The sequence below is a fragment of the Archocentrus centrarchus genome, chromosome 14 (genome assembly GCF_007364275.1).
Source record: "Archocentrus centrarchus isolate MPI-CPG fArcCen1 chromosome 14, fArcCen1, whole genome shotgun sequence".
In the NCBI taxonomy this organism is placed as follows: domain Eukaryota; kingdom Metazoa; phylum Chordata; class Actinopteri; order Cichliformes; family Cichlidae; genus Archocentrus; species Archocentrus centrarchus.
The window spans coordinates 7145543-7172047 of NC_044359.1; the positions used below are offsets into that span (position 1 = coordinate 7145543).

The 26505-nt window shown below is 39.4% G+C and overlaps 2 protein-coding genes and 1 long non-coding RNA gene across 5 annotated transcripts; 2 read left to right on the forward strand and 1 right to left on the reverse strand.

Moving 5' to 3' along the window:
- Window positions 1–3724: 3724 nt before the first annotated feature.
- On the reverse strand, window positions 3725–7907 carry LOC115791581 (uncharacterized). 2 transcript variants are annotated; one of them, XM_030745702.1, is made up of 4 exons: window positions 7666–7906; window positions 7052–7152; window positions 6870–6956; window positions 3725–6218 (listed from the first exon to the last, which is right to left on the reverse strand). In XM_030745702.1, the coding sequence occupies exons 2-4, from the start codon at window positions 7148–7150 to the stop codon at window positions 4080–4082; spliced, it is 2325 nt and encodes a 774-aa protein (XP_030601562.1). In that variant the 5' UTR covers window positions 7151–7152; window positions 7666–7906; the 3' UTR covers window positions 3725–4079. The 2 variants fall into 2 exon arrangements, with proteins under 2 accessions (XP_030601562.1, XP_030601561.1); XM_030745701.1 differs by having other exon boundaries at window positions 7052–7907.
- A 63-nt stretch (window positions 7908–7970) lies between these two features.
- Window positions 7971–9077, forward strand: LOC115792409 (uncharacterized). Of its 2 annotated transcripts, none has more exons than XR_004021026.1 (3): window positions 7971–8006; window positions 8618–8693; window positions 8958–9077. It is a non-coding gene; the product is annotated as an uncharacterized LOC115792409 (long non-coding RNA). The 2 variants fall into 2 exon arrangements; XR_004021027.1 differs by lacking the exon at window positions 7971–8006 and adding an exon at window positions 8254–8529.
- Window positions 9078–9683: 606 nt separating this feature from the next.
- On the forward strand, window positions 9684–12255 carry LOC115792408 (uncharacterized). Its single transcript, XM_030746930.1, has 5 exons — window positions 9684–9893; window positions 10175–10386; window positions 10465–10612; window positions 10823–10932; window positions 11585–12255. The coding sequence occupies exons 2-5, from the start codon at window positions 10180–10182 to the stop codon at window positions 11894–11896; spliced, it is 777 nt and encodes a 258-aa protein (XP_030602790.1). The 5' UTR covers window positions 9684–9893; window positions 10175–10179; the 3' UTR covers window positions 11897–12255.
- Window positions 12256–26505: the final 14250 nt, after the last annotated feature.

Below are 26505 nucleotides of genomic sequence, written 5' to 3' on the forward strand. Positions count from 1 at the left end.
AGACAGTCTCTCTGTTATGTCACGGTGTTTCTGATGTATGCCACCGTGTCACATTTACTTACGGCAGTCCTCCAGCATCCTCCTGCCAAGTCCCTGCAGCCATGTCAGTTTTCTGAACCTGCCACTTTTGTGTCAACATCTATTCTGTAACACTTTAGCTGGGACATTAAGCTTGAGGCCTCAACTGGAGTGACAAATCTCTGCTGTACTCACTGTGATCTTGCTTTCGGTCAGCTGCTCAATGTAGAGTCACGCGGAAGGTGGAGGTGTGGGCGCTGTTCATCTTGTGAATATAGATGATTTCACATCTTACTGGTCTGTAGCCTGTGATGAATCTGAAGGTGCATCACAAAAGGGAGGATTTTTTTTAAGCTGGTGTTTCACTTGGTGAACAGACAGATGTTGAGTCCAGTGGGAGTGGAGCTTGTCAGTGACAGCTGAAGAATTGGGAGGATGAGTCGAGAGATAAATGGAGATAGACCCAGAGGGATGAAGGGATCATTCCATCTCCTTGCCACTCTCCAGTTATTCTTCTTTACGTCTCTCACTTTACTCTTCCTTTTTTCATCCATCTCTATAAGTGCTGCTCTTCATGTTGAATTTTTCTCATCATCATCTCATTTTCTTATCTCATCATTCTTATTAGTGTTTCTCCTTCCCTTTATTCCTATTTACAACTATTCCTGCTTTATTCTATATATCCTCTTTTTTCCAATCCATTTTTCCAGTCATGCAGTACTCCCTTATACCTTTATCCTCCAATACTCCGTTTCTACATTCCTGTATCCCCATCTTTCTACCTGGCATTCCCCGCCCCTGTCTACCCATCTCATTTTATTCTCTTATTGTGCCTGCTAGTTCTTCTGCTTCTAGGGAATGTGCAGTTTAATGTGTAGTGCAATCCACCCACTATAATGCTATTATGCCCATCCAAATGACAATACCAGTCGTTTGTTCCAAAGCGACCTATATGAGCATTTCCAAAATCAGCGCACCTACATGTGGCTGTAAAATACTGACGTGCTTGTATGTGTGACCCAGGTCAGGTGAGAGGCCCAACCTACCACACACACTCTAAAAGGAACTGCCGTAGGTGTGCATTCAGTTAAATCCAAATAAAACTTTCATTACAATATATACAAATACACACAAGTCTCCCGTGTAGACTTTGATCAGTAAGATAAAAAAAAAAATTTAAAAATAATAAAAAAAAAACTTAACAATAAAACCCAGTCACTTTACTGCTTCAGTCACCAGCCGTCCCGTCATAAAAGAAAAAAACAAAACAAAACAATTACGCTGGAGGAGGTACAATAAGCCCTACAGTTAGCACGGACACTGATACACAAGCAAAACCACAGGTTAAGATAGGCAGTGGAGAGTTTCGCTACTACTTTGGCTAGAGTGGAGTTAGTGCTAAAGTATGTGCTCTGGTTGTAGGAAGAGAGAGTGAATCTCATACACCAGGTGACATTGTGGCGAGCGGCGCGATCCTGTTTCATTCCCAGTGGGGTGGATTCTAAAATTGGAGACAGAATACTGCGCTGCTGTTTTGCCTTGTCCAGCGTTGTCCCGCCGGTGTTTCATTGCCTCCGTTGGTTTTATGATGCTGCTGCAGACACTGGCTGGTTAAGCCGAAGTTTCCCTCTTTTTGAACCCTGTTGAAAGGAAAGGTCGCATCTGGTTGGACGGGGTTTAAATTGTGGGGCTTGATTTACCCATGTCGGTGTAACCAGACTCTGTGGAAGAGAATTGTGTTGACTTCTGTTTTTATTATTGTATTTTACTTTTTTATCTTTTGGGAATACGCAGAGGAGTGAGGGGAAATTGGTACGAGACCCTTTCTTTTTGTAATTCTTTCTCATTGTTTGTTCAGCTGCCTCTTGCGCATGTGTAGTGGCGAAGTAGGATAGTGGGAGTGAACCCTGTTTGCATGTGGGTTATGTTAAACACAAGGGCAATGAACTTCTCCTTAGGTTACCGGGGAAAGTAAAAGAAACCCGCTGCACACGTTAGGGATGAATCGCTCCAACGTATGTCAGCGTTCCAGAGATTTCGCCACAGACGCCATGGGGACCAGTCTATTTACTTAATGTTTAAGCTTTTCCTGTATCATCCAATGCCATTTAGTCCCCATAAACCTTTCAGAAATCTGAGATAATCCATATTTATGGTGTTTCTTCAGGATGTGCCAGAGAAAACCGAACACGTCATACACATACCATTTTGTGTACGACCACTAGAGGTCGCTTAATTTTATTTTGTTCCTCATTTGTTCATCATGTTGTAAGGTTCGGGTTGTGTTCTAGTGATGGGAATTCCAGCTCTTTTCAGAGAGCCGGCTCTTTCGGCTCTCAAATGGCTCCTTAGATTTTAATTTAAAAAAAAAAAATGTTAAATGAATTACTAATGTAAAAACATACATTAGGCCTATATCAAACATTTCTTTATATACTCAACATATAATTTATAAACACAATTTATAAAACAAAAGATTGGAAATCAGAAAAAAACAAGGGCCTTTCAGGAGTTGATCCTGTTTCTCCTGCCTGATGACCTGCCCTGTTTTGTTCTTCTAATTACACTGAGGGATGAACAGTTCATATACAGTATACCTATGTGGCTTGTTTGTGGAGCCTGCTCGATATAAAATTTTAAATTTGCAGTCTACACTCTGTCTATCAGAATAATCCTTTAACGCCAGGCGATCTCCGCTGAATCGCGGGTTTCCTGACCTTACTAGCCGCGAACAGCTGATTAAGACTTAGCGTCTCACCGCAGAGTCACCTGGTCAAAGGAACTTGATCAGCTGGCTTTTCACCTTAACTCTGCGACCATTCGTGCTATCGAAAAAAATCAAACGGTTCCTGAAAGCTCAGAAAATACACTTCACTGTCATGTTGCGGTATTACGATATTTGTGACCGGAAGTCCGCAAACGCCGGCACTTTTGAAGTACGCTGTCTCCTTCAACATGTTTGGAGGCATAAGGTTAAAATGTGTCCAGTCTTTGCTACGTTTTCTGTCACTCACCGTTTCCTCACCGTTCCTGCGTGTAGCCTCTATGTAACACGCAACTTCCTCTGGCTCTTTCCTGTCTCCAAGCACATTTTGCAGGAGCCCCTCCCTCTCTGGTGTTTGTTTAACACTGCGCGGTGTGTCCGTGGACCCTTCCCTCCTGCTCAGTGTAGACAATCATATGCTACCATTCATCTTCCACATGCGGCTTCCACAAAAAAAAAAAAAAGGAAACGAACGAAAAGAAAAAAGAAACGGCTCCCGTCGTTCACTTCAAAGAGCCAGCTCTTAAAGCCGGATCGTTCGTGACCGACCCATCACTATTGTGTTCAGTGGTGAAGAGGAGGCGGCAGACGTGACAGTCAAAAGCTCACAACCACACTGGTACTGGGAATTCCACAGTGTTGTCCTTTAATAAACATATTCTTCTGCTGCATTATCATACATGAAACAAGCAGTGTTCATACAACCTGTGACGTTACTAAGCATTAGGGAGATAAAACTATAGATCCGCCTCGGTCCATTTGTCCATCTGCCAAAACATTTCTCCCACGCTCTCTACAGAGGAGCAGTGGTGCATACTTGTGACATCACTAACAATAGCTTAAGGCTGTCGTGAAGAGACACCACACTGCAAAAACTGACAGTCTATCTAAGTCTAATAATCTTACATTGAGCCAAAAAGTATTTTTGATCTTGTTTTGAGAGTGATATACTAAGCAGGAGCTGAATGTGTAAGATTATAAAACTTGTTTTTAGAATATATTACTTTTATTTCTTACTTAGTTACTAAATCCTTAAACTAGTTACTTTACATGCATTTTAGGCTAAATTATATCACTGAGACACTGTTTGAGGTCACATTGTATATTTCACAACCATTTTTAGATGCGAAAGCTTATTTTAAGGCCTCTCAGTAATAAGTCGCTTAGGCTTTTGTTGGCCCATCATTAACACATTTATTTACAATATTTACAAAGCTGCAGTGTAACATTTTATGTAGTACGAATCCACAGCCACAACATAGGCAATAAATCACAGCACATCTTCCCCTGTTTCATTTCAACTTTTAAGTGCAATGACATCATCAAGGTTATATTTTGTCAGAACATACATACTGCATTTGAAACTGACTGGATAATATGATGTAGGATCAACTAGCTTTTCAGCATCTATAAACTCTGTTGCTTGGGCGAGATTAGGAACTACAATTTTATATGCTAAAAAATCTGTATTAAAGCCCACAGTCTCATAAAGCTGGTATTCAAAACAGTATAATGAACTGTCTACCACAAAAATGTTTTTAATAAGTCCAAAAACAGGAACTGTGTCACTCACACTGGTGATTATTAGAGACTTTTCACTTATGTACTTGTTCCCATTGAGAATAAGCCATTTTACTTTGACTCCATGTTGTATGCCACCTATCCCCAAAAAATCTCTTATCTTTGCTGCAATATACTCAGGATTTTTCACTTCAGAGACAGGACCCAATTCCTTCTCATGTACAAATATTGGATGCTCAGTGCCCAATTCATTTTGACAGCATTCAGAAAGCTGATTATGGTTCACAAGTGACTTACAGACATTTCTGAAGTTCAATTTAGATGCCCATTGTTTAAAAAAACAGTGCTTTGATTCGAATCTCATACACATGTGCCTTATCACAGGCCCCAGATGAAGAATCTGAGCAGGGAGATGCAACAGGTAATGTTGCTTAGGTATTATATTATTCTCAGGAAAAAGTTTCTTAAACTGTTTCAAATGCTGTTCAATCATATTCTTCAGTCTGAACACACTTTGTACAGATAAAATAGGGGCAAAGAGTATCTGAACAATCTTAATTAAGTCCAAAACAAACTGAACATATTCATTTTTCTCTATACTGTTGAGCAGAAAAGGCATGATCTTCAACAGTATCAGCATTTGCCCCGAGGACTGTTTCAGTTTATTGTCATTAGATGCCAAGGTAGTGACACTGATAGGGCAGGGTTTGTCACGTATGTCTACTGGTGACAAAGGAAAACTCTGCATGGCAGAATTGAACACATCCAACTCCATCTGTCCAGAGAGAACAAGGTGTTTTAGCACACACTTAATTTCCATGGGTGCAACACCCTCAAGAATGATGTGCATTATATCCTGTGGTGTTTGTTGAATGAGGTCAAAGGCTGGGAAATCAATCAGCTTGCTTCTTCTGTTTATACCATAGGTGGTTTTGAGAGATGATTTCAAGAAGTCTGTGCAAGCCTTTTCTATTTCACAGCACTGCTTAATATGTTTTTTCATTGTCCTTTTAGTAAAACTTAGTTCATTAAAATTAATTTGCATTTCATCAAAGGTACATTCACAATGCCTACACTTACTATATGCAAAACCAACTCCTTCCTTGAAACCAGCAAGCTCATGTTGGGCAAGTGTGTCACCACAGACCGAAACTACAGCACCAAATAAATCCATGCTACCACTCTGTGTTTGGATTTTGACACCATTATAGAGCAACTTTAAGTCTTCATTAATCCTTTGTAATACAAAATCAACACCACATTTGTCAATATCATCAGCTTTTGCTATAGCAAGGAGTCTGATTGCAGCAAGCTTTGACCTAAACTTGGGGTCTATGTTTCCTAAAGTATAATAAAACATGAATAATTTATTTACTGAAGCATGTGACCCAAGAGGATTGCATATCTCTATTTCATCAGCATACAAAATTATCTGTAAAGCAGAAGGTTCTTTTGAAAACAGTGGATGGGATTTATAAATGCTCCCATCAATAATGTCATACAAAAACCCATCTTTGTGGCAACTCTGAGGTGCGGTGTTGATCATGGCAAAAATCCTGGAATTGGACAACAACTGTTCAAGGCTCCTAATAAGGGGTATATAGTAAAAACTTCTGTTTTTGATGGCAATTACTCTTGACTGTCCTTTGTTAACTCTGCAAACCTTTTGAGACATAACTACCTCCTCTGGTATGACTGGGTTAAAAAGCCTCTGGATTGTGCTGTCCTGAATGTATGTGGAAGCCATCATGGAGAAAGGATCTTGAAAATTTTCCAGTTCTGCCAATACTGCCTCTTGTAGCTGCTCCATATTGTCTGAATGTCTTTGAAAGAGCGACTTCATGGTGTCCTTCATGGTACTGAGAAGAGCAGTTTGATACTGCTGGACTCCAGAGACAATACTGTTGACACCCCTCTGAAACAAAAACAACAAAGAAATATGAGCTATATACAGTTTGTTCAATATGAGACTAGCATTACACTTCTTAAGAACATTCTGAATAGGATTTCATACCAAAATGATCTCTGTCCAGTTCTTGCTCAGAATTCAAAAGTCAGAATTACACTTCTCTGGTGTGCAGACTTTCTTTTTGCTCTTGTTCCTGCACCCTTTTGACCTCTTTTCACACGTGCGTGTTCTCATTACTTAAAAACAACACTGTTCCCACTAAATGCAAATCTAAGTATTAACACTGTAATGCTTTTTTATATGTTTATGTTAAATATGTATCCATCTGGTGCTGGCCCGGCCCGTCTGTCAAATTTCAAAAAGTCAATGTGGCCCCAGAGCCAAAAAGTTTGTGTGTATCCTTGTCACAAAATATGACACTGTTGTAGCTCTGACAGTGGAATTATAAAATGGTCCATAGAATTAGAATTGTAAGTTTACATGCTTTCAAGACCTTTTCCCAGTCTTATTCAAGCACTTTTCAAACTCTATCAAGGACCAATTTTCAAGTCTTTATAAGCAAATTATGACTGTGGTAAAACGCATACTTAAATGCAGACACACATACATATATTCAATATATATTTTATTTCCCTAACACTTAGGTTTGTGCAATACCTGGGATAGGTGACATCTTTCCCGGACACTGATGGTAAATGCAGCTGCACATCTGACGAGATTTTCACTTGCTGTAGCAGCTCCTTCCTGTAGATATGTTGTGTTAATATACATTAAAAAAATAATATAAACACCTGAATGTTAACTGTTAAACATTTTCATTAGCAAACATTGCATCTTACCTGATTATCAGTATTTGGAGTCTGGAAATCCTCAAGCTCCGGACTTGACATTTCATTTGGAATGACAGGTATGTTGACCTCACTGTCGGTCCTTTGCATTCCTTGTGTTTTAGTGGCACAGTCAGAAAAAACTGGTATATCAAAATGTTCACCTGCAGCATGTGATAAGTCAGATGATGCTGCTGTCATCCACTGGGTAGGAGGGTTCCCAGTCGCAAGATACAGAGCATGAGTGCGTCTGATATGGTAGTAAAAAGAGTTAAAGACTCTGTATTCCTCTGTACAACCATCTATTCCGCATATGACTCGGAAGTTTGGACTGCGGCTATGTGTTTTGTTAATATGGCTTAAGAGAGACTTCAATGTTAAGGCAACAAAAACAAAGCAAATCATACACCTCCAACAGGCCATGTTAAACCGCCAAAAAGAAAAAACAGGGCAGCTAGCTGAATGCAGACAGTCTATTCTTAGCCTAATGAAAATCTTCACTCACGGCAAAATCAAGTCATGCTAGCACTACAACACACGTTCGTAAACCTCTATTAGAAATTTAAATGTAGCAGAAGAAAGTAGACAAAACGTTCAGTCTAAGAAGCAAGAGCAGAAACAAATACCTTACTGCTTCACATCACTTTTGAGCTGTTGTTGGCGGGCTCATACAGGCGCTGCAGGTCATTACCAAATATGGAGGGGGGTCGGTTACATCAAAACTCTCATTAAATCTAGTTTAAACTCTAGTTATTGTGATTCAGTAAGGGACCACAACAGGAGTAATAATTAAAATGTAATTTATAGTTATAATATCCCCCTATTATGACTGTTATTACTTTACAAGTTTTAGAAACATTATTATGGTCTGCACCTACTCCCCCCTGACTGCCCTCATATGGTCACGTCTGTCCTGTAACCGTTTGAAGGGGAGCGAAGAAGCAGGCTTGGACTGGATTCTGCTGGGGTAAGGAGAACTTTTACAGCATTTGATTTAAAAATTTTGTACTACTGGGAAAACAGCAGCCTGGTCCAGCATTCAGTTTACCCATGGATGGACTATCAGTTCTCATAATACGTCCACAAGTTTTTTGCCACTGTAGCCTAAAAGCCAGCTAGCTAAGCTTGCTTAGCTAATATTAGCTAACAGGTTTGGTCCTGCAATTTACGTTACAATGCGCTAAGTTTTTTTTTTTTGTTTACCATGACTAACCAATGGTGTTAAAAGTTTGAATATAATTTTCCACATAAAATATGTACATGTTTGATGTAATTAGCAGGACATGCAGACAGACTTGGTACTAATGAACGTAGGAACAGCAGATGCAGATCAGAGGCAGGTGTGCATGTCTTAGCTGAGGGACCTATGCAGGCTGTGGAGGAAAATGCTGAGAGTTTAGTTTCTGCACTAGTTGAGGCTCCTGTCAATCACTCTGGGTCCACTGTATACAGAAGGAAAATACATGTGTTGTATTTGAAAAGTCCATAAGGTGTTGTACTGTTTGAATGGTCTGACATACTTTTGAGCATGATTTTTTGAGCCTTGGCTTAATGTCGTGTTTTTTTTCATGCCCTCAGATAAAGGCGCAATTAAAAGGAAGACACACGGAAATCATGGATGGACTAGATGATGTTACAGTATCAGTTCTAAATGGTATGTCAAGTTTAAGTGTCTTTAATAAAATAAAGTTGTCCATGCTGACATTGGTTTCAAATTTGAATTTTAACTATTTATGTAATCTCAAAACACCCAAATGTCAAAATTTTATTCTATGTATATTTATTTGTAGCTGGGAGATGAAACAGTAAGAGGACAATTTGGATTTTATTTGCCCTGTCAAGTTGAATACCATTAAATTTATAAGGTCCAAGTTTTTCAACTCTAAAAGGTTTATTACTATTTGACCTCTCTTTACAGCTGCCAACATAGATGAGGTTTTAATCCACACCCTCAGTCGTGATGATTTAAGAGATCTTTTTCCTGGTCCAGAAAACTTTCTCAGGAGGAAACAGTTGTGGGCTCATCTTCACAAAGAGGCAAGTTTTTGCTGCCTTTGATCTAAAAACGTGTAGTGCAGTTTTGTTTGTAACACCTACAATATTTATGTTTTGAATTATTTTCTTAGGAGGACTATTCCACCTTACCAGACAAAGCTGGCCCTGGTGAAGCAGGAACTAGGTCTTCACCTAAAGGAACACCTCCATCTCCCCAGACATCCACTCCTTTGGTAAAGAAAACCCCAGAGAAGACTCTACAGCTTCCCAGTCCTCCTGAATATGTGCTCTATACAGATGGTGAGCTGGAACTAGCTCGGAAACACTATTTTGAGATGGCCTGCACTGGTAGAGAGGGAGAAGCTGCCATGTCCAAAGAGCTGAGATGCAGGCTGGTGAGAAACACTGTCACCAGCATGATTTCAATCTTGAGAGCAAATCGACAAGGAGAGGAGTTACGATACCCGTCCAAGTACGATGTTACTGCCATGGCTAAGAAACTAGTGGAGTATTATCCCATGCTACAGGATAATGACTTACCTGCCAAATATGTATGTGATTAAATTTTTTTCACATTTATTTCAGACTTCTGAAATTATATACATGATATTACGTTTCTTTTTTTCTTTCAACATCTTATTCACCATAGACGAGCATGTACAGTTATCTTCAGAAGAGGATCCTGAATATTAAGTCCCCTCGAAAGAGGCAGGGTCCCACACCAGAGAGGGGCCATTCAAAAAAAGGCGCCACATTGAGTTCTCACCAAGTGACCAGGGAGAAGATGATGATGCAGATTCAAGTGTCGGATCAACGATTCTTTTGCCACCAGTGAGCAGTTCTGATGGCGACAGTTCAGGTAATTGACAAATTCTAATTATGGCAATAATGATGGACGTGAAGGCTGGATGACTTTGATAGATTGGGATGTCTTGATATATTACACTTTAAATTTAAACTTGATTAGGTTTTGATCTGTTGTGACAGGATGTGATTTTTCAATATTCATGTATTTGACTTTCTGTAGAATAACCATCATAAATATATAACACACAATGTTAGGCTTGCTGGCTAAAACACATAGTATCATTTAGATTGATATGTTGGATCCAGTTACTGATTCTGTATTTTCCCCTTTAGTCAACATGGATAGTCTAGCAACACAGGCCAGGCATTACAAGACTCTGCAGGACCTGTATAAGAAGCCAAAACCCAACCGAGATGCTGTTTGCCAAATTCTTGACCTTGAGTTTCAATCAAGAAGAGCCTTCATTGACAGTGATGTTCTGAAAGAAGAAGATAGGCCAACAAAGATTCTAGAGGCATATCCATGTTTCAAGGAGCTTCACAATGTAAGTGACTTACTTTTCATCGTGGCTTTCTTATAAAGCAAGCACTGGTGCAGGTTTTAACATTTACTTGCACTATAGGTGATGGATGAGCTACGGCGGATCCTGGATAAGAACAACAACAAATTCATAACTGAAGTAAAGGCAAGATGGGAGGACTTCTGCTCCATGGTTCAGTTTTATGGTCTTTGGAAGAAGGTGTTAAAGCCACCGATGAACCAAAATAGAGGTTAGTCATTGTGCTATCTTTAATACATCATGTAGCTGTTTTCAGAGACATAAATATGTATATGATTGTGTATGATAGTGCTGATTAAATAAAACTGGAACAACAGTACTGTTCATGGTGACACCTAATTTTCTGTGGTATCAAGATTAAGTTGCCACTCAAATTTAGATCATTTAGGATTGAACTAAACATTGATTTATTTTGTTCCAGTGGAATGCAACATCGCCCTGTTTAGGGCACTCCCCACACTCTTCCCCTCACCAACTGCGCCACCCAAGAAGCTGGGACATGCCAGTGAGGCATTGCTTCATGTCCTTCAGGTCAGAGTTTGTTCATATTGTTATCAGTTAATATATAGATACTTTATTGATCCCGAAGGAAAGTAGGCAATGTATGTCTGCAAGGGCTTTCACTGTACATTTTGGCAATTTATTTGGTCCTTTTTAAGCATCTCTGCTCCTAAAAATAATAGAATTTACATTTGAAAATTGATACTGAAATTTCTGCAGCACTATGTTGGTCAGAGGACAGCGTGGCCTGCCAAAATACAAATACAGACCAATGTCTACAGGAAACACTAATAAATTGATTAAAAAGAACTAATTAAACTAAAATTCATTAAAATCATAAAAATTCACAAAACAAACTGGAAGTAATAACAGATTTAAAACATTACAGGTGCAGTATCTCTGTCATTTCCCAAAGTATGTAGAGAATGACTACTAACAGTGACTAAGACACAAGTTAATCTTGTCATAATTATTTCATTGGCAGGCATATTTGACATTTTCTGTAGGGCATTTTTCAAACTAAAGAAACAAAATGATATGAAGATGAGCTGTACCACGTGTATTCTATGATTGTGATCATTCATATATATATATACATATATACATAATAGTGTCTCAGTAGTTTGACTGCTCAGCTAGTTTTTTAATGTCTCTCTTCTCTGTTTTGTCCTTTTTTCTTTAGCCAACAGAAGATCCAGCCATCTACCTTCAGAGGAGATCTCTCTTCAGCCCTGTTTTGCTCTTTGATGGGTCCCACTGTATTATGGCAATTGGAACCACACCCATCACCACATTTGCTGAAGAAGACCTCCGTCAAGGTTTGCTGTATCTGATGGCATACTACTACACCTTGCATCTCACATATCCAAAGTGTGTGGCAACCCTTCTGTCTGTCATTCAGACTGAAGTGTTAAAGGACAGTATCCATGAGCGAGACACCACAAGCTCATACAAAAAAGCCATGGCAGAGTGGAAGGCTTTTATTCAGGAGTAGAGTTGTACAGGTACACGACTTTCATGTCTGTGTTGGAAAGTTTTAACCTAACATAAGAGCTGTAAAAAGACATTTAAATTCTTCATTTTTGTTTATCTAATACAAACACATCTTCTGTTCTTCAAATGTTCTGCTTTATAATGTGAGTTTCAGTAGCTTTAAATGTTGATTAGAGTTAATTAACTTTACCAGTTTTTAGTTGTAATTGAAAGTTACTATTAGTTCAATGACACCATGTATAATGTATAGCATTACTTGCATTACAACCTCAACATTATCATTTCTGTGTGGGTTTGTTTTGCACATTCATGTGTGCAATGCTGTATACTATTGTTGCTATTTGGAGAAGCAATTTAAATAAAGGCTGTTGTGTATTGTACTGTGTTTTTGGATTCATTTAGTGTAAATGCTTTCTTATTTTAAGACAGAATATGTAGAATTAGCAATTCTTGAATTCAGAAGAACAGCTGTTAGTTCCTCTTGTTTTAAGAGTTTTTCTCTCAAAGTGAGAAAGAAAAAAACACTGAAAGAAGCATTGGCAGGCTAGTTTTGAGTTTATTTGACTTGATAAAGCACTTGAAATGAGTGTTAAACAACTTGTTTTAAGTTATTTCTCACTTGTCTAAAGACTAGATATTTTGTCTTATTTCAAGAAATCTTATCAAGTGTAATTATCTCAATCCACTGGCAGAATATTTAACTTGATTATAGTCTGAATCTTTCCAAATTAAGTAGTTTTTTCCTTATATTTAGACAGGTAGTTTTTGCAGTGCACACAATTACGACTGTTACAATGTCTCTGGACTTAAAGACTGACTGAAACCTCCATTCTCTGCCAGACTGTTGTTGCCCGTGTGGTGGTAATCAGGCTAAACCACAGTATACAACCTGCCATGTGTCTTCTGACCTTCATTCTCTTTTTTCCCTCTCCTAGTTCCCCTCTCTGGTTTGATCCCTGGTTAGACCCAGAGCAAGACTGCAAAGATTTACTGAGTTGTTTTATCTACCAAGGAAAAACTTACTTGTAACCCTCTTGTTTCCATTTACCTGAAACTCACCTTCCTACAGCTTTCACCTACCAGCAAATCTTGCCAAATTTGCACTGGTCTCTAAGGGTCTTGCTTCTGACTCCACTCATTCTGGTAATATGACACTTCCTATCTTCATTCCACTTTTATTTCCTCTTAAAGCACCTACAGAATCATCAGTCTCTCAATTTCTCATTCATCACGGTCTCTTTGTTCATGCATTTCCCATCTGTCCTTTATTCTACTCCCACATTCCTCCTTTTTTCTTTCCATCACTTTTGTTCTGTCATCTCTCAGTCACTCTCCAACTATCCATATCTATATTCCCCATCCATCCAAAAGCACCCCATCTCTCTACTCATTAATCATCAATCTGTCTGCTTTTCTCCATTATTCTTCCACTCATCACACCAGCCCTTCATACTTTACTCTTGTACTTGTGTTTTTTCTTCCTCTTCATTGTGCTGACATCTTATCGTCAAACAACAGAGGACCCTGCAGTTGTACCTTTTGTCACTACACCTGTCTTCTCTGTCTCCCTGAGTATATATATGTTACCTGGCTCTTTCAACTCTCAGCAGTGACAGCAGCTCTTCAGCTTGTCCTGTCAGCCATCGCAGATGTCACCCTGGGCTCACCTTTTACTCTGTCACAGTGTTGATTTCCATCCCGTGCTGCTTTTACTGCTGGGTGCATTTTTTAGAACAATGATTACCGTCATAAAGTGACACACACACTCATTATTTTATTAGTAAGCATCCATCCCTCTTTTCATGGTCAACCGCTCACCTTTTCTGTTCACATCATGCAGGGTGTCACCAGCACGATGCCTGAAACACAGAACGCTCTTGCAGGCGCACACTGGCATCTTTGGCAGACATCTGTTCAGCTCCTTCCCGGCGCTGCGGGCTGTAAATCTGAAATCAAAAGTTTATGACACACTGATTCTGGCAGAAGCAGAGGAGGTGACGATGAAGTCATTTTAAAAGGACCACAGCTGCTCCGGCACTATGTGAGAAAATGCTTAGCATTTATGACCTGCACAGTGACTAGGATTATTATACATTTATTATTAGTGTCCAACATGGGCATTAGTTTGTCCATCATTTTATGGTTACGGCACCAAAGGAACTGTTGAAATATGAGAATGCAGGGTCATAAAATATTAACAACCAGGCAGATTGTAATCAAGCAAGTATAACGTGAGCCATGTTAATTTTTGTGACTTAATTTTTGTGACTTCAGTCTAAGTCTGGAATCTAGAGCTCTGCTGATCTTCTGCTGAACTGAGTTCAGTCTGGAACTGTTGAGACAAGGATTTTAGTGCAACTGCCTTCAGTTGTTGATTACTGACTGCTGGATCTGAGCGGACACTATAGTGCTTCACACTTTTCATCAGGTGGTTGCTCCTGTCACATTATTGATAAATACTAGTGACCCAGTGCCAGGCCCATACATTACAGATAAGTGTGCAATGAGCACATGAGCAGTTCCAAGCTTTGTTCCTACGATTTTCTTCCTACCATTCTGTTACAGGCCGTTTTCATCTATCAAAAGAATGCTGTTCTAAATTGGTTTGGATTTTTCTTTCTTCGTTAATGGTCTGCACCTCGTGTCGAACCTACTATATTTGCTTGCATGAAGCCTTAGATAATGGTCTGAGAGATTCTTCTTCACTTGGTTAGATACTCTGAAGTTTTTGTTTGTTTGTTTGTTTTTAATCTGCAAGGTAAAGGACCCTTCATCCACCACTGTTGTCTCCTGGAAATGTGGCTCTCCACATGTGGGTTCCAATGACCAAATCTGCTGATTAAGCCACTTCTAATTTTCCCACCATCTCCCTCGTAGACTTGTTTGTTTTTTTACAGCCTAAGGACGGCTTGTTTAACTTGCACTGAAAGCTCCTTTGACTACATGTTGTGGGATCAAAGCAACAGCCACACTAGGGAAAAGTGACCGGAGACTACAGCGTGACCAAAATTATTGCTACCATGTGCAATGAACCTGTCGCCTTGTTGCCTTTGAAATGGTTGCTAGGAGACAGTTTACCTCCCGCCAGGTGAACCGTGCAGTCGCCTTGCGATTGAAAGTGGTCGTCCAGAGGTTGAAGGTGTTGCCCACATCTTACTGTATAATAGTTTACCATAAATCAATTCGCTACTGAGGACATTATATTTAATTCTTACATGAAGTAACTTTAGCTTTCAAAGATTCTCCATTAATTCTGTGCAGAATCTCTTGACTAGCTGGCTGTAAAAGAAAAGTCAGATCACAGCAGCCAGATAAATAATAAAGAATAAAAAGTAAAGAAAGTAAGAGAGTAGCTACACTATGTAGCTCCCAGGGAATAACCCACACTCCTGCATATGAAAGTTTTATGTGCAGTATACTGTATGCCACCATAATTAACCAAAGGTGCTCAGGAAATCGGTTCTGAGCATCCCAGCTGTCATTTGGGAAAGAAACATTGCTACAGCTTCTCGCAAAGTTTTTATTCACCGTGTTTTTATTTGACAGGAAACATGGAGGAATTTTTAGGACTTTGGGTGGGTGCATGGGATATTGATTACTCTGGAAGGTGTTGTTCAGGCCCACATGGCACACTGTGCAGAATATTGATCATTTTATTTGCATGCCACTCCAGATGTTGGGGAAAGTTTATTTGATTTATAGGTAGCGGGAGGTTGGCACTGTCACTTCATCAGCAGTTTTCTCTGTACAGGCAACACATGGCAAACAGCCCCTATTCATCCATATGGAGCCAAGCATTAGAGCTCCTAGACGTGCCATCTATTGTAAAGTGTGCCTAAAATTATTTTTTTTTAATTTTAAAAAGAAAAGAGAGAAAAAAAAAAGTGCTGATGCACGTCTGTTTACATAAATAAGAAAACTGTAATAAAAATGTCTTCAGACAACTGACACAGCTAAAGAAGCACCTTATGTCTCATTTAAATTAAATATCCAAACTGTGGGGAGAGGCTTTCTAGGCAAATCCTGAAACTGAAAACAATTACACAAGGTAATGACGTTGGTAAAGTCACACGTGTGCAGTCCAATCTAGACTTGATTAATAAAACATTTTCTCTGCTCTTCTGTGGTTGAAATGAATGTTTTGGATAATATGATAGCCAATGCCAGATTACAGTTTCTGTAAATAAGACATTTCTGTCTTATTTTCTGACTGTTATGAGGCATGAATGTGCTTGCGGGATGTTGGTTTTGTAATGTAGACATCTCTCTGGTCACAGAAATTTTCTTTACATCTTCCACTTCTACATGAACTGTGGGACTTCATCATTTTTCGCCTATATGTCATAGAAATGTAAAGTTCTGGTTTAAAATCACTGGTATCTGTATGTAAAGTTAGAATCACTTAAACATAAAGGCCAATTAAGTATAAATTGGTCTTAAGGAGACATTTTTATTCCTTACATCTGTATTTGTGTTGCTTTCATTTATGTAAATTATGAAAAGTATATTTTTCTACTGTCTCAGTGCAAATTAGTCTATTTGTTTAATTGTACATGGATATAAATTGTACCTTGGCAGTCAGCATGACTTGAAACTAGTGAAACAGCACCACATATGTTTGAGACCCTGAGGTAATCTAGAAATTGGAGTTTGGACACAAGGGCTGAACTTATTTAAACCATAAATTTAACCAAGCAGCAAAGGAAAACAAAATAAAAAATAAGCAGTCAAATTAACTTATGTGGTTGTTTGTCTCTTCTTTTACTCACACAATCCTAAACAGGCTCTCCTTTGACTACAGTTGTTCTGAAGCCGTGTTGTTCCGTTTCATTATAATTTAAGGTCATGTCAATGTGATTCCTGCTCATGAGTAAATTGGTCTCAATCAAGACTGGCACAATGAAGGACTGAAAAAAAAAATGCTTTTGAATATTTGATGTATTTTTTTTTCAACCAGCATGTTTTGCTTATATGCAAATCAATTCATAAATCTACCCTCACCCCACACTCTGTTAATGAGAAGCAGCGAGTGCAGTGCTGTGATTTCGGAGCATTCATACTGTACCTGCATGAGAGCTCAGCTGTCTTATTATCATTATCATCAGTTTCCAAAACATCATCAAGCTGTTTAAATAACAATGCGCTGATTTTTCTTTTTTTTTTCATGTGATAAGAGATAAAATTACAGCTTTTGCACTCATTAGATGTTACCGGAAACAGATTGATATTCCACGATAACCCTGAGCTATTTCATCTGCAGTCTGTCTTCTTATTATACAGACTCATCAGATCACTCCAGGAGAGCCAGAGGACCGAATGATATTTTTCTCACTGTTATTTTGAACTAATTTTTTCTTTTATTCCTTTTTTTTTTGTGATATGGGCGATACAGAATGAGGTTGACTCCATAGTCACACCTACTTTATCCTTCAATGACTGGAGTTTAGATACTCAAATAAAGTGTCCTTAAGCCTTATATTAGAGCCATCTCTATACTGTAATAATAACTAAGCAAACCCATTACAATTTAAAGTAGATCTCAAACTTTTTTTTTTTTATTACAAACTAGGCTATTAGTGTTGCTTGTTTAAATGATAAGACTCTCACTTTGTAAACAGTGCTGCCTGAAAATGATTTTGCCTTCAGCGATAAGAAACATGAGATGGAGGTAGATGAGATCTGTCAGTAAGATTACACAAAAACTACCAGCTTCACCAAACTCAATTCAGAGCTGCAGCTCCAGATTACTAACCCAGTTCCAAAAAAGCTGGGATGCTGAGTAAAAATCTAAATAAAACAGAATGCAATGATTATCGTAACCTCATATTTTATTCACAATAGAACACAGAAAACATATCAAATGTTTAAATATGCACCATTTTATGAAAGATATTAGCACATTTTGAATTTGATGGCAGCATGACATCAGTGCCTGTGGAACTGGCACCATCAATGCTGAAAAATATATACAGGTTTTAGAAAAATATATGCTTCCATTCACATGACATATTTTTCAGGGAAGACAATATTAAACTGCAGAGTGCATCTATTACAACAGCATGGCTTCATGGTAGAAGAGTCCATGCGCTGAACTGGCCTGTCTGCAGTCAAATGCCTTTTTGCCACTAGTACCTACTCTACTCGACCTACTTGGTTTCCTTACTTTTTCATTAAAATTAAGTACCGCCTCAGCAAAGCAGCCCAAAGGTCCTGTGATGCTGTTTGTATGCGACATAAACACAAGCAGTTGCTCCATCGAACTTCCTCTGGATTCTGGCTGTGTCCAAATTCAGGGGCCGCATCCTTCGAAGGCCGCATTTGTAGGCCGATTACGTCACAGCGAGGCGACGAAGGCTGTCCAAATTCGAAGGCTCCTCCAAATGCGGTCGACGAATGCATCCTTCTTTTCTCGAATTTGAAGGATGGGTCCGGTGTATCCTTTGTGGCCTACCATATCCCATGATTCATTGCGCATCAAAACTCAAACACAACAATGGAGGATAGCGGCCAAAAAGTTTGAAAAATGACTGTTTCTGTGATAAAAAATAAACTTTTAAGATGTTTTCAGGTGAGAATGTAAATGTGTAAACCTCAAATATCAGCTCGTTTTACCAATATATCACTTAATTGCAAAAAGTGCTCCGCCGTTTTCGGAGCTGTCCGTTGCCGCTGTTCTACCAGCAGCTCATCTCGCTAGCTGTCAGCTGACCGGGCTATCGAGACTCGCTTTAGCCGGAGAGAGCGTCCGACTGCCGGCACATCCTTTTCAAACCCCCGCTGGTTTTCGCCACTAAGTGGAAGTTAAGCACAGATATAACTCACTCAGATGCTCTCTAATGGCTGATGTTTGGTTTATTTCAGTGTTTCATTTGTTCCTCAGCAAATTGGTTTGCCTGAAATTAAATTTAAGCATCCTAACTGGATAGTTTTATTCAACATTAATGTCTCAATATAGTTGGAAATTAATCATTCACTCAGCTGTATTCCTTGATGTTGAAATGTGTTATGCTTCTTTTAACAGCTTATTTTGAAAAAAGTTAGTTCTCCGTTTAATCAGCTGCTTTTTCACAGCTGAGCTTCGCACTGTCACGGTTGCTAGGCAACATGAACTACGCCGGGCGACGCTGATATGAAGGCTGGACCGTCCAATTTCACAGCCGTTCACTTCCGGCCTTTGCGGTCTTCCTGGGCCGCAAAGGACCCGGTCTACGTAGGATGGGTCCTTCGAAGGATGCGGCCCCTGAATTTGGACACAGCCTCTGTCGTTAGCACAAAAACATCTGTGTTGGTTAGTGTGTCCCTCATTGCCGGATTTCAAGAATAACGAGTTTGATTCTTGTGAAGGAGTTACTCTCATGACTCATCTAGTGATGTAACTGCCTGGCCAATCGGTGGCATGCATTCTGGTGCCATCACATCATCAGCTCAACTCTGAGTAGGCTGAGTAGGTACTAAAAAAGTACCTGGTACCAGGTACAACCACCTAATGGGAAACTCTGAAAACTGAGTCAAGTTGAGTCAAACAGAGTAGGTACCAGGGTTATAATAGTTTGGGATTTTACATTATAGTTTAGTTTTAGTTTTTAATTTTTTTTTCTCCAATTCAGTTAGTTTTAATTAGTTTTCAGAGTGGTTTTTCTCATTTTTATTAGTTTTTATTTTTGGTTTCATGCTTAGTTTTAGGTAGTTTCAGTTAGTTTCAGTATTAGTTTTAGTATTTTCATACCTGATCAGGTGCAAGATTCAAGGCGCAAAAGTAACTATTGTGTAATGAAAACTTGACAAAAGATACCGTTTAAAGAAATATATTCAACAACCAGCTGTTCACAAGACATGCTAAATATGTGTAATATTAAGGACACACATGAACATCAACAGGGAGAAACAAAGAAAAACATGAACTCCCAAACTCAATAAATTCTACAATAAACTCCACAATAAACTTCAGCCTCAGTGCAGCAGATTAATAACGCCTACATGTGGTGTTTGACAAAAACAAACTCTTTGAAAGGGTCAAAGGTCAAATCCAGCTGCATCCTGATGTTCTCACCACCTGAAGCTGCTTCTGTTTTGGAGCTAGCTTGGTTAGATGCTCGCTAATTAAACTTGCAGGGTCTTTGTACATAACCTACGGAAGTTGCCGACCTCATGTCCACATTTATGCTTGTGTAGCTGGACTGTGTGTGTTAATTACCTTGTGGTCGTGTGCAGGTGTTTTATATGCGGTGCAGGCTGGGACTTCTTTTTTGGTCCTCGCTCTTTGTGCTCAGTTTTTTGGCTGCAAACATATTTGTTATTTTCACTTTCTTCATTCCTTCACGTCCATCCTGATAGTTTCAGCAGTCTCCTACCAGGAATTTGCTGACAGTTGTGAGTCCTTATATTGATGCTTTGATTATTAGTCCTGATTGTTATTCTCTCACTGATAAAGTGGCCGAAAACGCACAAGGACGCAACAGTTTAGTCACAACGTTCTGGGCTGCATGGACCCGACAAGTAGTCCCGTTTCTCCAGGCCAGGTTACCTGGTAGGATCAGAGCGGTTTCTGTTGTGCACTTCTCAGCTGGACTTTGATGTTGCTGGTTTTTCCTGACTGAGAAGTGTTCCGCACATTTTTCATCATCCACAACAAGACTTTCGATTCTATCTGTGCTCTTGTACTCAAAGAGCCTCCATACGGGACTCTGCCGCTTTCTCGGCAGACCGCAGCCATTACTTTGCGGACCAGCGCGGTGAGCACACGCACATGCGCACACACTCACACAGTTGTCCCGCTCCCAGCTTAAACTCGGAGAGCGGAAAAAAGGATTTCATGTCAATCCACAAGGCTTAAAAAAAAAAAATAGTAAATTAAAATCAGTTTATCGATAATTTCAGTTAGTTTTGTTAACTCACAATTCAGTTTTAATTAGTTACCGTTTTTTCCTTTGAATTATAGTTTTTATTTATTTCAATTAACGACAATGTTTTTTCAATTTCAGTTTTCGTTATTTCGTTCGTTTTCGTTAACTATAATAACCCTGGTACGTACTAGTGGAAAAGTGGCTAATATACTGAAGTAAAAATACTTTACTATACTTAAGTAGAATTTTCCCATATCTGTACTGAGTATTTATTTTTCTGACTTTTTACGTTTATCCCCGACATTTTTACACATATATCTGTACTTTCTACTCCTTACATTTTCAAAACAGGCTCATTGCTTAAGGTTTAAGACGTATGAGGGGAGTTATTATTTCACATCACTGTGCACCTTCAAACTGATTTGAGCCTAAGTGGTGGGAACAATAGCACAGAAAAGCCAATCTTATTGGTGTATCCTCATGCACTGGGGGCTTATCACACACAAAGAGATAAAAGAAGCAAAACCATATAATTGATCTATCATTTTCAGCTCTATAGTCAGCAGTTAAAGTAGAATGATGTTGTGCCAAAAAGACAGAGAAGCTCTAAATCAAAGGCTCAAAACATCAAAACTATATAATCAAAACAGAATAATAATGATACACCAAAACTTAGAGTCCAAACATAACCTCTGGGTCAGAGACCCAGGACCATGACACGTAAGAGAAGTAGGGACGCTACAGAATAATAAACATGATCATGCCCCAATTTTTTAGACATGTTGCCATCATCAATTTCAATATGAGCTAATATTTTTCTTAAATAGTGCATTTTCCCAAGTTAAAAATGTTACGTTTTCTTTGTTCTATTGTAAATAAAATATGGTTTTATAAGATTTGCTAATTAAAGTGTCCTTAAAGTGTCCCAACGTTTTCTGATTTTAAATAAAGTACAAAGAGTGCATTGGCCTTGGTGGAAAACTACACTCTCCAAGTGCCCTTCTAGTTATTCAGTAATTTTCAGTGTTAATCAGCCTAGCAGTTTAACTGGCTGCTGCCCCCTAAGCACCCCAGGTGTAATTGACAGAAATCTGTTTTTGATGACAAGACTGTCAAACAGTTCAAACACTCCTTGTGTAGGATCAGACATTTCAGTATTGCTTACACTTTATTCACATCTCCATTTCACTGTGGTTTCCCAGTATATCCCCACTTCTCTTCTCTGAAAAGTGGTACTGCACATGAGTTTAAACATCAGAAGTAGAAGTAGAATTTAGCATACCATTTAATATAGAAGTACACATTCATTACAACTGTTACATATTGTATTGGTCTGACCACCACAACGCTTCATTAATTTGCTCATAATGATCCTTAAAAGGACTTATTCTGCTCATTTCAAGCTCTATAACTTCAGCCGAGGACTCCATTAGAGTCTTTTTGCATGGTTCACAGTCCAAAAACATATTTATACTGTATATCTTATACCACCCCTTTTTGAAGCATCAATTGATCCTTATTTTTTACTCCCATCCTTCTGAAATAAAATATTTGGGCAGACAGTGGATGGGGCTACAGTCCGAGCTGTGTGCCAGGGATGATTGTATTATGAACATCCAGTCTCATGGACGTGTAGCTACAGAGCCAAGACCCAAGAGTTGTAGTCGCAGTCTGAAATCTGAGCTCCATGTAAACGATTTGCAGCAATGTGGTGACCACAGACCATACAAAGTGAATGATATTTGGCAACTTCAAGCAACTGAAATAAATGCTGGCAACTCAAAGTGGGCGGGAGCTGCAGTTAACTTTCAGGCGAGACTACCAATTGGAGTGAAGAATACTGCTGATTGACATATGACCTGCAAGTGAACACATTAGTGGGTCACCTAGGAAACCGGCGCCTGGAATGTCTGCCTGGATCAGCTGGCAGCTTCAAAGTGATGTGCAAGGAGCAAATCGCTTCTGCATGTATTCGCTCTTTATTTGGTATCGAGGACTGGCCATGTTTAGCCTGAACGTCCACCACTGTAACAATATATGTGACAGAAGACACGTTTTTAAAGCTTTTCTCTTCCATTTTGTTTTTCAGGATTTTGTTTGGGGTTTTTTTTTTCCTTTTTGGTATGCACTCTCTCTGTGTTTTATCTGCATGAGTATATTCTTTGTCTTTCTCGTTACTTCCTGTTTTATTTTTAAGGTTGGTTCCTCATTTGGCTCTCTTTCTCTTTATTTTCATCCTTTGTTCTTTGTCTCATCCTCATTAATTGAGTTCACCTGTAGCTGTTACCCTTCTTTCCCTGGTGTGTATTTAGGCTCAGTCTATCTCCCCCTCCCCCCTCTGTTACTGAATCTTGTATGTATTTATCTGCTGCCTCCCTGCTTTTTGGAAAGCTGTTTGTGTTTTTATTTTATTGGCTTTTCCTCTGTTTGTACAACCATAAGTCAAATTAAAGTCCCTGCTTTTCTACCCACCTGCCAGCCGGTGTTGTCTGCACATTGGGTCCTTTTGTTAACACTTCCAAACAAGCCTGTGCTGTGCAAAGGCCTAATCCCATCTCAGACTGTGTAAAGTAAGTTCAAATGGGTGTCAAACTCTTGCAAGTTACTATTTTTGATTTAGTCTATGATCCCTACAAGAAACACAAACAAACTATATACAGTGTATCTTCCTTTCTTGCTGAAAAAGGCGCTGCATTGCATCACTGGCCAAAATGTAAATCATGATGCATCACTGAAATGAAAGAGATGGACGCAGCAGGTGAAGAAGCAAAGGAGGTAAAAGAGGGCTGTAGAAGTATACCAACAGTATGACAGAGAAAAAAAACAACATTTGAAATAGAATTAAAAATAACCCCAAGCGGGGTGCCTAGTTCGGCTCATCCACTGACTCCTGTTTGCTCTAATTTAAACATTAGTTGCTGAGATGCTGTTTGAGAGGACACACTGCAGACTCCTGGGTGTGGGAATAAATAGTGCTGACATAATATTATACACATTACACCCTTAAAAGTAAACTTTAAGCTGTCTGTCTGGTGGCTGGATTCCTAGGCACAGTCATGTATTGTGTCTCAAGTCTGAGATTCTTATTTCTTTTTTTATTATTTCTTTTTCATGTGATTTATCCTCAGTGAAAGGGAGAAACTCCTGGAGGGGTTTGGTTTCCTCCTATCATAGTTTCATTTCTCTCAAATACAGATTCCAGACAATGTGGACTCAGAATAATTTTGAAATAGCTGCTGCTTGATGTGGGAACAAAATGATTTATAATAGCTATATGCAGAGCTGCTTGATACTTCTGTCTCTTTGTAAAGCTTTCTATCTGTTCTCACTTTATTCTTCTCTTATCGTTTTCAGGTTTCAAGATGTGCTCAGATGTTATTTATCAGAGTCTCACAGAAGTTATAGAAAAGTCTGTGAAAGAGGAAATGGGAGGAACCAAAGGTAAAATATATGTGTAAAAAATGTAACATTGCTGCACGACTGATATTCGTTCTATATCAACTGCCTATTCCAGCTGTCATAGGGCGAGAGGCAGGGTATACCCTAGACAGGTCGCCAGCCTGCATCTAGTTCAGACTCTTTTCTTGATAAAACAAACATTTCCATGACAATCTAATCAGGATAGAGTGGCATTCAAAGAGAAGCCAAAAGGCAGATTTCCAGGGTTGTTAATATAAGCTAAAAAAAAAAAAAAGAAGCTATAAATAAGATAGGACAATAAAGTGACATGCAAGTCTCTATTTGTCTCTAGAAGCTAGGTAGGAGGGCACACTGGGATAGAATCCGAGATGGAAGACAGGACGGGTAAGCACATAGCATGAGTTAGCAGGTAAGGAAGCAAGCAAACAAAATGTCACAGAGAATTATTACAGAGAATGGTCAGAAAAACAGAAAATACTATAATGCCTTGTTGATGTCAGAGGAGAATGGCCAGACTGCTTCAAGCTGATAGGAAGGCAACAGTTACTCAAATAACCACTCATTACAAGCAGGGTATGCAGAAGAGCATCTCTGAATGCAGAACACATGGAACCTTGAAGTAGATGGGCTACAGCAGCAGAAGACCACAATGTGTGCCTGACACCTGTCAGCTAAGAATGGGAAACTGAGGCTACAACTTCCAAGGCCTCCCCAAAACTGGATGACAGAAGATTGAAAAAATCTTGCCTGGTCTGATGAATCTCGATTTCTGCTGCAACGTCACAATTTGGCACAAACAAGCCCGGATCCATCCCTGTATCAACTGTTCAGGCTTGTGGTGGTGTAAAGGCGGATAGTTTTCTGGCACACTTTGAGCCCTTTAGTGACAACTGAATTTCATTTAAACATCACAGCCTACCTGAATATTGTTACTGACCATGCCCATCCCTTTATGACCACAGTGTACTCATCTTCTCATGGTTGCTTGCAGAAAGATAACGCACCACAGCTCAAATCATCTCAAACAGGTTTTTTGAACATGAGTGAGTGAGCTCACTGTACTCAGGTGGCCTCCACAGTCACCAACAGAGAACTTTTGGAATGTGGTCGAATGGGAGTTTGGTATCAGGATGTGCAGAGGATCTGCTGCAATGGCATTATGTCATCATGTCAGCATGAACCAAATCTCTGAGAAATGTTCCCAGTACTTTGTTGATTCTGTCAATTAAATAAAGCAGCTCTGGAGGGAAAGGAGGGTCTATCTAGCATATATAACATTTATATTTATTTATAACTTAAACTTCATTTGACACCTGTTTATTAGCAGGTTTATGCAAACTATGGATGGATTAGCATGAAAATCTCAGTGGCTGAGCTGGGACGAGCTATATATGGTTTGTGTGATAAAATGCAATGTATCTCTTTCATTGTGCAAATGGAAAGGAGTGAAAGCATAGAATTACTATTCATGTAGTTGCCATTAATATCTTGATGTATCAATTTTGCAAATGCAGTTGTTCTTTAAAAACAATGGTACATGAGAAAATGAGGATTATTTCAGTTGCACTCAAAACAATCAGTATTTGTTCTGACCACCCTTTTTCACTGAATCTATGAGGGTGGGTTGGAAAGTTCTTGAGGCTGACCACGATGCAATGGTCAAACTTGACCAAATATGTTTTATTTTTCAACATAGTCTCTCCTGCAGTCCACACACTTCTTCCATCGGTGTTGCAGCACTTGGATTCCCGCGGTATAGACCACATAGCTCTCATCCTGACCCTCAAAAAAGTCCTCAACAGCAGAGTTGACCTCATCATCAGTCCAAGTGTTTTTCATGTTGGGGAACAGAAAATAGTCAGATGGTGCCAAATTAGGAGAATATGGAGGGTGATCAACCAGTTCAAAGCCACAGCCGTACACAGCAGCCATTGCAACCACGGACTTGTGTGCAGGAACATTGTCCTGGTGAACCAGGATGCCTTTCGTCAGTTTTTTCAGGCCATTTTGACTTGATTGCCTTTCACAGCTGCCTCAGCAAGTAGGCATAGTATTCTCCATTGATAGTATGGCCTTTTTGATGGTAGTCAATGAACACGATGCTCTTTGCACCCCAGAGGACAGAGCTCATCACCTTCCCTGCCGATGACACCACCTCTGCCTTCTTTGGTGGGGGAGAAGACAGGTGTTTCCAATGCATGGACTGCCGTTTGGTCTCTGGCTAAAAATGGCGAAATCAGCATTCATCTTGGGGAAAAACGTTCAATAAAACCGGCTGGATTTGCTTCAAAAAGTGCCAAGTTCACCTGCAATGTGACCCGCCTTGTGCGTTTTGATCAGGCGTCAA